A 13725-nucleotide genomic window follows, 5' to 3' on the forward strand; every position below is an offset into this window, starting at 1 on the left:
GTCCATTTTTGGTTTTGGGTGGCATTTTTGGGGCAAGGGGTAGGGTCCGCCACCATCCGATATTTAAAAATTATATAACCTGTTTCCTTACACAAAAACCTAGACAAACTGTGAAAATTTTAAGAAAATCGTTTTGATCCTACGGAACAAACAAACAAACACAGTCTCATATAGCCATGATGGGTCATATCACGTATAGCCATGGTCGACTGATATGCCCATTTGGGGATACTTGGAGATGGGGCGACCTCCCATTACTATGCCCAATTTTGTATGCCGTATTTGTAATCTACTGCGGAATACTTTTCATTGGAGTCCCATATTGATGGGTATGTCGAATACATTTTAAGAAAATCGGTTCAGCCGTTTTTGATTCTACGGAACAAACAAATAAACACAGTCTCATATGGTCATAATGGGTCATATGCCCATTTGGGGCGTTTTTGGGGGGTGAGGTTTATACCCTACACTTCGACCTGATTTTGTATGCCAGATTCGTAATCTACTCCCGAATACCTTTCAGTTGAGCCCCATATTGATATGGACATTTAATTTGTCTGCTTTTAGAAGTTTTGGGATTAGGGCGACTTCCTGGGTAATTGAACAATTTTTAATGCCATATTCGTATTCTACTCTTCAATAAATTTTATTTGATATTTATATTATCCTTATCGGTCCACTTTTGATTTTGGTAGGTTTTTTTGGGGGGTAACGGGGGCGAGTCCGCCACCTTCCGATATCAACAAATCATAAAGCCTTAATTCCTAAAAGCCAGAAATTCGTACTCTACTCCTGAATGCCTTTCATTTGAGTATTGTCATATTGTCCTGATCGATGCACTTTTATTTTTGGGTAGTACTTTTGGGGTAAGGGGAAGGGTTCGCCCCCTTTCGGATATCAAACAAGTAAAAAGGCGTTAAGTTCGGCCGGGCCGAACTTTGGATACCCACCACCTCGGCTATATATGTAAACCACCTTTCGTCAAAATCCGGTGCAAAACTCATAACTGATATCCCATAGCAGAAATATGTGGAGGGGCTTAACTTAACTCTTTGTCCCATATTTCGGCAACATCGGACAATAAATGCGTTTTTTATGGCCCCAAAACCTAAAACCGAGAGATCGGTCTATATGGCAGCTATATACAAATCTGGACCGAACAGTGCGATAATGCAGAAGTATGTCAAGGGGCTTAACTTCACTCACTGTCCCAAATTTCGGCGACATCGGACAATAAATGCGTGTTTTATGGGCCTAAGACCCTAAATCGGAGGATCGGTCTATATGGCAGCTATATCTAAGTCAGGACCGATCTGAGCCAAATTCACAGAGGACGTCGGAGGGCCTAAGACAACGCACTGTCCCAAATTTCAGCAAAATCGGATAATAAATGTGGCTTTTATGGTCCTAAGACCCTAAATCGGCCGATCGGTCTATATGGGGGCTATATCAAGATATAGTCCGATATAGCCCATCTTCGAACTTAACCTGCTTATGGACAAAAAAAGAATCTGTGCAAAGTTTCAGCTCAATATCTCAATTTTTAAAGGCTGTAGCGTGATTTCAACAGACAGACGGACAGACGGACGGACATGTCTAGATCGTCTTAGATTTTTACGCTGATCAAGAATATATATACTTTATAGGGTCGGAAATTGATATTTCGATGTGTTGCAAACGGAATGACAAAATGAATATACCCCCATCCTTCGGTGATGGGTATGAAAATTATAAAGTCTAATTCTTCTTCCCGACTATATTCGTAATCTACTCCCGAATAACTTTCATTTGAGTACCATATCGTCATACTCGTCCAATAAACCTATTTTGGGGACTTTTTGGGTTTGGGGCGGCCCCCTAGTTATTTGGAACCAATTTTCATTATGAAATTCATACTCTACTCCCGAAAACCTTTCATTTGAGTCCCATCTTGTCCTGTCGATGCACTTTTATTTTTGGGTAGTACTTTTGGGGTATGGGGGAGGCTCCGTCCCCCTTCGGATATCAAAAAATTATAAAGCCTATTAGTTTTTGCTGAATATATTCGTAATCTACTCTCGACTACCTTTCATTTCAATACCATATCGTCATGCTCGCCTAATAAACCTTTTTTTGGGGGGAGTTTTTGGGTTTGGGGCGGCCCCCTAGTTATTTGGAACCAATTTTCATTATGAAATTCATACTCTACTCCCGAAAACCTTTCATTTGAGTCCCATCTTGTCCTGTCGATGCACTTTTATTTTTGGGTGGTACTTTTGGGGTAAGGGGGATGGTCCGCTCCTCCCCCCCTCCGATATCCTTCCACACATTCACATTCTGTGAAAATTTCAAGGTAATCGGTTTAGCCTTTTTTGAGTCTATACGGAACAAACCGACAATTAAAACACAATTTAATTTTTATATACAAGAAGATATTCACTTGTGTTCGGGGATTTTTGGGGACAAAAGTTTCAAAATTTGGGGAAAAGGCAGGTTAAATACTGGCAACTCGGTGCCCTATGCACAAGTAAGCTAGTTATGCATGCACTATCTAAAGACGACGCATGCAATGGGGTTTTTCCCAAAGCTCTCTTGGACGCATACAATTTTGAGAGAATTTCATTGGGTTTGCAGCTGAATTTTGGAATTGAATGTTAGTCTGGCTACAACGTTTGCATGGGAACAGCCCTCGATGTAGTAAATAGTTGATAACAAGTCATTTAAAACTGAGCAACATCTAATTGGAATTCAGTTGCTTTCGTCTATTTCAGTTGAACGGTGTATGCGTGCGGCTTCATCAGAATTTTGAAAAATAAACCACTTTCAAAAAAATAACAAACAATGGCCAATACTTTAAGTATTGCCATACAACCAAAGCAAAATTTTCATTTTCGCTACCTGAAAGAACTGGAAAACACTCATGGTGTTTTAATTGGACAACAACCGCAGAGCACAGCGCTTCAGGTTGGAAAAACTAAATCTTCAATGGAGTGTGGTTGCTCACCCACCATTAAGTTACAACTGCCAGCCAATGCCCATCTGGACGACTATCAGAATAAACGCGACTTCTATGTGCTGTGCTCACTTCACAGTTATGCAAACAATGAACTCTACTCACTCTCACCACATTTGCTGATGCCAAAAGGAGAGACAGAGGAAAGCTATGGTTTTATATTCGCCAAAATGGATGAGAATCCCTTGGATCCATGCGAGAGAACCTGGCAATTACAGGATTACGTTATTGTCCGCCTTAAAACGGGTAACAAATTTGAGAATTACGAAAAATCGTTGCTCCAGAAGAAAAATCATTATGAAAATTTGCAACTCCCAATGGGTTTTGATAAACTTATGGGAAAAGTGAACATGGGAAACAAGGAAAGTCTTAAATCGAGTGGCGGTTTGAACGTAAGTAATAGCAGAATTAGGGCCCCGGGCAGAATCCTATATATACCCTCCACCATGGATCGTACTTTTCAAGTTCTTTGCCCGATATCTCTATAAAGGCAAACAAAGGATAATGGATAAAAATTGCCATGCTATTGGAGCCATATCCGTTTATGTAGCGTTTAAAACCAATCTTGGTTTAAATATTGAAGACCATACCAGAAGTCTTTGTGCAAAATTTTAGCCAAATCGGCTAAGAATTGCGTCCTATAGTTGCTCAAGAATAGTAGAAGTCTTTGTGCACAATTTTAGCCAAATCGGCTAAGAATTGCGTCCTATAGGTGCTCAAGAACTATCTATCGGGTGATCGGTTTTTATGGGAGCTGTATCAGTTTGTGGACTCATTCAGATCACGCATGTTGAAGGTCATAGGAGAAGTTGTTGTACACAATTCCAGCCAAAACGTATGAGAATGGCACCTTCCAGAGGCTTAAGAAGTATAATCGGGAGATCGGTTTATATGGGAGCTATATCCGGTTATAAACCGATTTAGACCATACTTGGCATATTTGTTGCTAGACGAAACAAAATACATTACGCAATATTTCAGCCAAATTGGATAATAATTGTGCCGTCTAGAGGTTCAAGAAGTCAAGATCCCAGATCGCTTTATATGACAGTCATATCAGGTTATCGATCGATTGAAATCATACTTAGCACAGTTGTTGGTAGTCATGACAAAACGGAGCGTGCAAAATTTCAGACGAATCGAATAGAAATTGCGTCCTCCAGAAGTTCAAGAAGTCAAGGCCCAAGATCGGTTTATATGGCAGCCCATTTACATTTCCAACCGACCTAGACTAATAGGAAGTATTTGTGCGAAATTTCAAGCGCCTACCTTTATTCCTTCGAAAGTTAGCGAGCTATTGACAGTCAGACGGATGGACGGACAGACGGTTCCTCTTAGACGAATATTTCGAGGGGATCCGGCGATCGGTTTAAATGTGGGCTATATCGAAGGTCATAACCCAAGACTTTTTTTAAAATTTCAGCCAACTAGGATGAAAATTGAGGTTCCAGGGGTTCAAGAAGTCAAATCTGGGGATAGGTTTATATGGGGGCTATATTTGTTTATAGACCGATTCGGATCATACTTGGCATGGATATTGAAAGTCATAACTGTAGTCTTTGATCCAAATTTCCGCAAAATCGGATGAAAATTGAGGCTTCTAGGGGCTCAAGAAGTCAAATCCGGGGATCGGTTTATATGGGGGCTATATTTGTTTATAGACCGATTCGGATCGTACTTGGCATGGATGTGGAAAGTCATAACTCAAGTCTTTGTGCTAAATTTCAGCCAAATCGGATGAAAATGGAGGCTTCTAAGGGCTCAAAAAGTCAAATCCGGGCATAGGTTTATATGGGGGCTATATTTGTTTATAGACCGATTCAGATCATACTTGGCATGGATGTTGAAGGTCATAACTCAAGTCTTTTTTTAAATTTCAGCCAACTCGGATGAAAATTGAGGCTTCTAGGGACTCAAGAAGTCAAATCCGGGAATCGGTTTATATGGGGGCCATATCTGATTATCCAAATATAGACCGATCTGAACCATATACGACACGGATGTCGAAGAGCCTAACACAAATCACAGTGTCAAATTTCAGCGAAATCGGATAATAAATGCGCCTTTTATTGGCCCAAGGCCTTAATCGAGAGATCGGTCTATATGGAAGCTATATCCAAATCTGGACCGATTTGTGCCAAATTGACGAAGAATGTTGAAGGCCCCAACACAACCCATTGTCCCAAATTTCGGCGACATCGGACAATAAATGCGACTTTTACGAGCCCAAAAGCTTAAATCGAGAGATCGGTCTATATGGCAGCTATATCCAAATCTAGACCGATTTGAACCAAATTGACGAAGAATGTCTAAGGCTCCAACACAACTCAATATCCCAAACTTCGGCAAAATCGGACAATAAATGCGCCTTTTACGAGCCCAAAAGCTTAAATCGAGAGATCGGTCTATATGGCAGCTATATCCAAATCTGGACCGATTTGAACCAAATTGACGAAGAATGTCTAAGGCTCCAAAACAACTCAATATCCCAAACTTCGGCAAAATTGGACAATAAATGCGCCTTTTATGTGCCCAAGACCTTAAATCTAGAGATCGGTCTATATGGCAGCTATGTCCAAGGATTTAAGTCAAATTAAAGAAGGATATCGAAGGGCTTAACTCATCTCACTGTCCCAAATTTCGGCTAAATTGGACAATAATTGCCCCTTTTATGGGCCCAAGACCCTGAATCGAGAGATCGGTCTATATCGCAGCTATATTCAAATTTGGATCGATCTGGGCAAAATTGAAGAAGGATGTCGAAGGGCCTAACACAACTCAATGTCCCAAATCTAGAAATCGGTCCATAGGGCAGCTATACCCAAATATAGTCCGATCTGAACCAAATTCAGGTCGGATACGGGAGGCTCCAAATAACTCACTATTTTAAATTTCAGTGAAATCGGATAAAAAATAAAGGTTTTATGGGCTTCAAACCCCCTTATCGGCAGATCGGTCTATCTATTTCAAATTTCAGCGAAATCGGATAATAAATAAAGCTTTTATGGGGTTCAGACCCTTTAGCGGCAGATCGGTCTATATGGCAGCTATATCTAAATATAGTCCGATCTGAACCATAATTGGGTCAGATGTCGGCATGCCTAAAACTACTCACCATTTCAAATTTCAGCGAAATCGGATAATAAATAAAGCTTTTATGGGGTTCAGACCTTTTAGCGGCAGATCGGTCTATATTGCAGCTATATCTAAATATAGTCCGATCTGAACCATAATTGGGTCGGATGTCGGGAGGCATAAAACTTCTCACTGGTTCACATTTCAGCGAAATCGGATAATAAATAAAGCTTTTATGCACTTCAGACCCTATAGCGGCAGATCGGTCTATATGGCAGCTATCTCTAAATAAAGTCCGACCTGAATGGTTCAGGTCATTTAGGTCAGATGTCGGGAGGCATAAAACTACTCACTGTTTCACATTTCAGCGAAATCGGACGAACAAAATATATTTTTTATGGGCTTCAGGCCCTTTATCGGCAGATCGATCTATATAGCAGCTATATTTAAATATGGTCCGATTTGGCTCGTTCAAGAACTTAACCAGCGTGCATCTAAAAAACGTATCTCTGCCAAATTTCACCTCAATATCAAGGAAGTAGAGTGATTACAACAGACGGACGGTTAGACGAACGGACGAATAGACGGACAGACACATGGACATCGTTAAATTGTCTTAGAATTTTATGACGATCCGAAATCTATATACCTTGTAGGGTCGGAAATCGATATTGCGATGTGTTGCAAACGGAATGACCAAACGACTCTATCCTAAGGTGGTGGGTATAAAAATGTATCGTATGAAACTTCGACTTGACACTCAACAATTCATGCAGAACATTTTGCACAACTTTCCAAAAAACTTTGTATTGACAACAATTTTCAAAAAAAAGGGTCCTATTAAATCTTTTATATATAGAATTTTTCTTCAAACTAATCTTATTGAGTTTCTTTGATTTTAGGTGTGCTTGGGTTTCACCATTTTCGAAAAGGACTTCTATCAAAACAGCTACAGTCTGTACAAGGAGACTATCTACTCGCATAACATCTTTCATGGCGATGACTTGAACATTCATCATTTGTGCAATACCAAGGGTAGTGTTGGCGGTGGTCTTGTCGTAACACTTCTCATGAAACTCTATGCGGGCTACGATTACAATATACACATGGTGTATCTGGACCCGATAAATGGAGCAATCAGCTGGGAGCATACACAACCCGTAAATCCCAAGAAAATATTTAGCAATGCAGCCATAACATTCGAGTTGCCCACGGGTCCCCACGTACCTGATATCGAAGAATTCAAAGTGCATTTGGAGGTGGTGGTGGGCCAGAGTACCTACAAAAGTCAAGCGGTAGAATTTTGGTATCAAAATAGTAGCGAAAATGCTTTGTGGCGCAAACGGCCACGTTTGGTGGTCGACAATAATGAAACAATTGCCACGTTGGATATGGAGGATGCACAGTCTCTCGCAATGGCTGCAATCAATCCTCGTGAAATGCATGATTTAAATTATAATCCCAATATTTGTGCACAATTAGGATTTGACTGTTTGATTAGCGATTCTGCAGTTTATGTATCACGTGACTGCATGAATGGTGCAGACAAAAATCCAAAGCCTTTGAAAAGAGTGCCTAAAACAGACACAAAAAATATTTTGCACATTATTTTACAAGAACTTGAAGACTATTTCACAAAATTCAAAAGAACTAAAGAAATTCCGCTCATCAAGGAATGCGACAAATGTAAGTCCAATTAAGAACGCCAGCCAAATCATTTTCTATGGCAATTTTCTTAAATATTTTAATTGCAGTTGACAACACCATCTTTCATGCGGCCATTATGGATGAAAAGTCACTATTGGTCTTCTATCGTCATATGAAGGATTCGACCCCACCTAAAGAGATACTCAAAGTTCGCAACCGTTTCCGCCACAATCTGTTGCACTATGCCTGCATTCGCAATAAGGCCAATGCCATCAAGCCTTTGGTGGGAATCGGATGTGATCTTCAGCAACAGGATTGGCAAGGACGCACACCTTTACATTTGGCCATTGAAAATGCTCACAAGGAATGCATTTCAAAGTTTGAACATTTGCTAGAAATTTATCACCAATATCCCGAGGAGGTGCAAGAGAAGTTCATCAAAATGTTCAATGTGTACGACCATCTGGGCCATACCATAGTGCATTCGGCGGTCAAGGCAGGGCTAACGACACTCTTCGAAGCCATGCTGAAATTTTGTCAAGCCCACAACATGGACATAACACGGCATGAGATTTTGGGCAGTGGCGATTCTGTCATACATTTGATTGCAAAAGGAAATTTAATAGACATGCTACCACTGGTGAAGGAGTACATACCCAACTATTTAACCATACAAAACTATGCAGGAGAAACAGCCCCGGATTTGGAGGACTTATGCCAGAACATGTCCGAATTATTGAAAATAAATTGACAAAAAAAGTATAGGATAATATAATTTTTTAATTTTTATTTTGAACTTATTATACCCACCACCACCACCACAGGATGGGGGCATACTGATTTCGTCATTCTGTTTGTAACTCCTCGAAGTATTCGTATAAGACCCCATATTCTTAAGCGTCATGACATGGCTAGTCGAACTAGCCATGTCCGACCGTGTGCCCGTCTGTCTGTCCGTCCGTCTGTTGAAAGCACGCTAGCTTTCAAAGGATTTCAAGCTAGTCGCTTGAAATTTTGCACAAATACTTCTTGAAATCCCAACCGACCTACACTAGTCGGTGATAGATCCCACATAAACTGATCTGCCTTCTTGAGCCCTTAAAAGCGGCATTTTTTGTTCGATGTGGCTGAATAGTTATAGTTTGGTGCTATAACTTCCAATAACTGAGCCAACTACGATCCGAATCGGTCTATAACCTGATATATACCCCGATCTCCCGATTTGACTTCTTGAGCCCTTACAAGCCGCAATTGTTGTCCGATTTGGCTGAAATTTTGCCTATGGTGTTCCGTACCAAGTATGGTTCGAATCGGTCTATAACCTGATATAGATGCCATATAAACCGATCTCTCGATTTGAGGTCCCAAACTCTAAACCAAATGTGTTTACCAGATTTGGGGTCAACACCCAAAGACCTTTCATGCATCAGACCCGTTTTATGATGTTGGGCATTTGGGGTTGGGAAGGCCCCATAGTGTTTTTTCCCAATCGGTAAATATGTCCTATTGAGGGGCGGGTCGCCTCAGACACCAAAGAACACATTTTTATGTCGCATTTGTACTCTACTTTGCAATACCTTTTATTTGATATCCATATCCTGGAATTGAGTACCTTACTACTGTCCTCAACCTGTCTTTGGACACTCTTATAGTTCCCGATGTCTGGAAATGGGCAGAGTGATTTCGCTACTGAAGCCTGGAAAGGACCCAAGTTTCGGGGAGTCGTACAGAACGATTTCCCTTCTCTCACCACTGGCAAAGACGCTTGAGGCATTACTCCTCCCGAGCCTCGTAGGAGAATTTCCCTATCCCCGAGCATCAATATGGATTTCCAAGACTGCATAGCACAACAACAGCTTTGCATGACATCACCGCACACATTTGCCATGGCTTCAATCAGCCCAGGACATGTGATAGGACGGTCCTCGTGGCACTGGACCTATCGAAGGCGTTCGACGTTCAGCCATGCCAAATTAATTGAGGACATCGCCAACACGTCCCTTCAGCCAGGCTTGAAACGCTGGGTCGCGAATTATCTGTGTGGTCGCCAGTCATTTGTGGAGTTTAGGGATAAGAAGTCGAAGCACCGTAGAGTGAAACAGGGAGTTCCTCAAGGTGGGGTGATATCTCCGGCACTGTTCAACCTCTACTTATCCACCATTCCATACCCTCAGACGGCATAGAAATCGTAGCATATGCGGACAATTGTGCGATCATGGCATCAGGGCCCCCGCCCATTGTTGACATCATCGAACTTGCCTCATATTGCGCTGCAAGAATTATGAAGATATCTGCCACCAAATCTTCATCCACATTGTTCACTACAAATACGCGTGAGGTGAATACTGAGCTGACTGTGATGGTCGATGGAGAAATAATTCCGACCATCAAGTGTCCCAAAATACTTGACGTTACATTTGACAGTTCTTATACATTCTCCCCACATGCCACAGCAATTTGCGATTAAGTCAAAAGTAGAAACAAGGCCCTCAAGTCACTTGCTGGCAGCACTTGGGATGAGTAATGCAGCGCCAGTGTGGTCTCGTCAACTTTGTGACACGCAGTGAAATGATATTCAGATCTATCCGAATGCCGCCCTACGAACTGCGTCTCCTCAGACCACCTCCATCAGGAGACAAAGATCCTACCAGTGCGAACTACATGCTGTCTAAGCAATACCTTTTGGGCTGATACCGCAAAGACCATCCAATCATCATAATATTCAGATCTGTTCGAATGCCGCCTACGAACTGGCTGTCTCCTCAGTTCTCATGTAGACCACCTCCATCAGGAGACAAAGATCCTACCAGTGCGAAGACATATCTACATGCTGTCTAAGCAATACTTTTTGGGCTGTTATCGCAGAGACCATCCAAATCATCATCTTGTGGATAGATATTCACCGCCCAGAAGCCTTAAGGTAGATCAACATGATCTAGAGCATAAGGTTCAGCGCTACAAGAGAGAACCTCTAGATCAAGCAGCATATCAAGCAGTTGAAGACAACATTCATGCAGACATGGTAGCAGATGCGGTAAATGGCTGCCGGGTGAATGTAATCCTTGGAGAACGACCACCTCCCATTGCACCTGAAGAAATTGACCACATCCGGCAAACCAGAGTAGTTCTGGCACAATTATGTTTCGGCAGATGCAGCCGCCTCAACTCCTACAGAGCAAGGGTACAGGGACAGCAAGATACACGTCACCTGTTTAACTGCCCGGCCAGACCCACTCGACTCAGACCCAGATCCCTGTGGATGTACCCCATCTTAGTCGCAGAGTTCCTGGGTCTTGACACTCAACAAAATCAAGCAGACGAGAGATAGAACACAATAATCTGCTACAGCAACAACAACAACAACAACAACATTGGCATAAATATCTTCTCAGACAGCCAGGTAGACATTAAATCCCTGGAGAGTTCTGCCATTAAATCGACTGTCGCAGATCTCTCAACGAGATGGCTGAATAGTTTAAAATTCACCTGTTCTGGGTGCCGGGCCACAGAGATATCCCAGGGAATTCTAAAGTGGACAAGCTTGCAAGACTACGAAATACCTTACACATACCAGGGAAACTGGAATGTGTGGTTATGACCCTAGCGACATGTTATCTAAGTTTTCAGGACCAGGCCCGAAGAACAACGAACAATAGATGGTCGCAAAGCGGGAGCTGTGACCATTCCAGAACTATGTGGCCTAATCTAGACTTGAAGAGGTCTACCACATTGCTGTCACTGGCTAGAACAGATATCTCAGTCATTGTGTCCCTCATGACAGGTCACTGTATAATCGGAAAACATGCTGACAGACTAAAGGTTGCCAGCAACAACTTTCGCAGAAGCTGTGAGGACATCGAAGAAGAAGAGACTATAGAACACCTGCCTTGTGCGTGTTCCGCGCTAGAAGTCAGAAGGAGGTCCACTCATTTCTTTGAGAACTTGTCTGATTTAGAGGATAAGAACTTTCGCAAGTTGTTGGGCCTTTTAAAGCGATCTGGATGGTTCAACGAGGAACAAAAAGGAAAATGCCATAGGCATCTTCCTTCTTCTTTTCATGTGGTATCACAATGGACGAAAAGGTCTATATGAGTCTGATGACAGACTACACTTAAATCTAACCTAGACCTAATCTAAACCTAACCTAACCTACGTTTTTGATGAACAACTCATCTAGATATGCGTGTTTAGACGTTCGAAGCGAATAACGCTCATCCTTTTCAGAGAAATATTTAATAAATATTCCAAAACAGTTATTTGTTACTCGTCCAGGCGAGTAATACGCAACTCCTCTAGAAGAGTATTTTATTAATCTTCCAAACCAATCATTTGTCACTCGGCAACACGATTCTGGGACGATTCTAAGATCTCCCTAATACTCTTCTAACTTACTCTTAAGCAACTCAAACAGAAGATTCACAGAAGATTGTTTGGCAATCAAAAATGTTTGCAGGGATGCCTGCTATAAAGTTATGCATACCAAGAAACAGCCGCATGGCGAAAAGTACTTAGAGTTTTTGTTTTTGTATCAATGCTTTAATATCGCAATAAACAAAAGGTGTGAGAGAAATACGCACAAAGAGAAACAAGTAAAAGCGTACTAAGTACGGCCGGGCCGAATTTTATATACCCTCCACCATGGATGGCATTTGTCGAATTCTTTCCCCGTTATCTCTTGTTAGGCAAACAAAGGATACAAGAAAATAATTGCTATGCTATTAGAGCTATAGCACGTTTTTATGGTTCCGATTGGAACCATAAATGAATTGAATGTTGAATTGAGATCATGGTAGAAGTGACTGTGTACAATTTCAGCCAATTCGAGTAAGAATTGCGCCTTGTAGGGGCTCAAGTAGCATAGATCAATTCAGATCATATTTGACAAGTATGTTGAAGGTCATGGGAGAAGCCGTTGCACAAAATTTCAACAAAATTGGATAAGAATTGCGCCCTCTATAGGCTCAAGAAGTCAAGATCCAAAATCGGTTTATATGACAGCTATATCAGGTTATGGACCGAATTCAACCACACTTAGCAGATGTGTTGGAAATTATAACAAAACACCTCAAGCAAAATTTCAGCTAAATCAGATAAGAATTGCGCCCTCTGGCGGTTCAAGAAGTCAAGACCCAAGATCGATTTATAAGGCAGCTATATCAGGTTATGGACCGATTTGAACCATACTTAGCACAGTTGTTGGAAGTCATAGCGAAACACGTCGTGCAAAATTTCATTCCAATCGGATAAGCATTGCGTCCTCTAGAGGCTCAAGAAGTCAAGACCCAAGATCGGTTTTTATGGCAGCTATACCAGGTTATGAACCGATTTGAACCATACTCAGCACAGTTGTTGGAAGTCATAACGAAACACCACCTGCAAATTTACAGCCAAATCGGATAAGAATTGCGCCCTCTAGAGGCTCAAGAAGTCAAGATCCAAAATCGGTTTATATGACAGCTATATCAGGTTATGGACCGATTTCAACCATACTTAGCAGATGTGTTGGAAATCATAACAAAATACATCATGCAAAATTTCAGCCAAATCGCATAAGAATTGCGCCCTCTAGTGGCTCAAGAAGTCAAGATCCCAGATCGGTTTATATGGCAGCTATATGAAAACATGGACCGGTATGGCCCATTTAAAAACCCTAAAAACCCTGGCCTACGCTAATAAAAAGTTAGCGTGCTTTCGACAGACAGACGGACGGACAAACAGAGGGCCATACGGACGTACGGATGGACAGACGAACGGACGGACGGACAGACGGACTAGACCGACTTAAAATGTCATGACGATCAAGAATAAATATACTTTATGGGGTCTTAGACAAATATTTCGAGGTGTTACAAACGGAATGACTTGTTTAGTTTACCCCCATCCTATCGTGGTAGGTATGAAATTGATAGTGAGAGTACGAGTACGAGTAAAAGGCGAGAATTGCCCTGTGCTAGTCAGCCAATCGTTTATAAACAATCTAAACATACACAAGCAATGGGCTTACCACATGG

The 13725-nt window shown here is 41.7% G+C and overlaps 2 protein-coding genes across 3 annotated transcripts in view; one reads left to right on the plus strand and one right to left on the minus strand.

Moving 5' to 3' along the window:
* LOC106082749 (probable beta-hexosaminidase fdl) overlaps positions 1-13725 on the minus strand; it is a 367897-nt gene that overhangs the window by 235029 nt on the left and 119143 nt on the right. The window lies entirely within an intron of this gene.
* Positions 2635-8489, plus strand: LOC106082750 (nuclear factor NF-kappa-B p110 subunit). Its single transcript, XM_013245469.2, has 4 exons — positions 2635-2676; positions 2732-3384; positions 6970-7753; positions 7822-8489. The coding sequence occupies exons 2-4, from the start codon at positions 2821-2823 to the stop codon at positions 8463-8465; spliced, it is 1992 nt and encodes a 663-aa protein (XP_013100923.2). The 5' UTR covers positions 2635-2676; positions 2732-2820; the 3' UTR covers positions 8466-8489.

This window comes from Stomoxys calcitrans, chromosome 5, assembly GCF_963082655.1.
Source record: "Stomoxys calcitrans chromosome 5, idStoCalc2.1, whole genome shotgun sequence".
NCBI classification, from domain to species: domain Eukaryota; kingdom Metazoa; phylum Arthropoda; class Insecta; order Diptera; family Muscidae; genus Stomoxys; species Stomoxys calcitrans.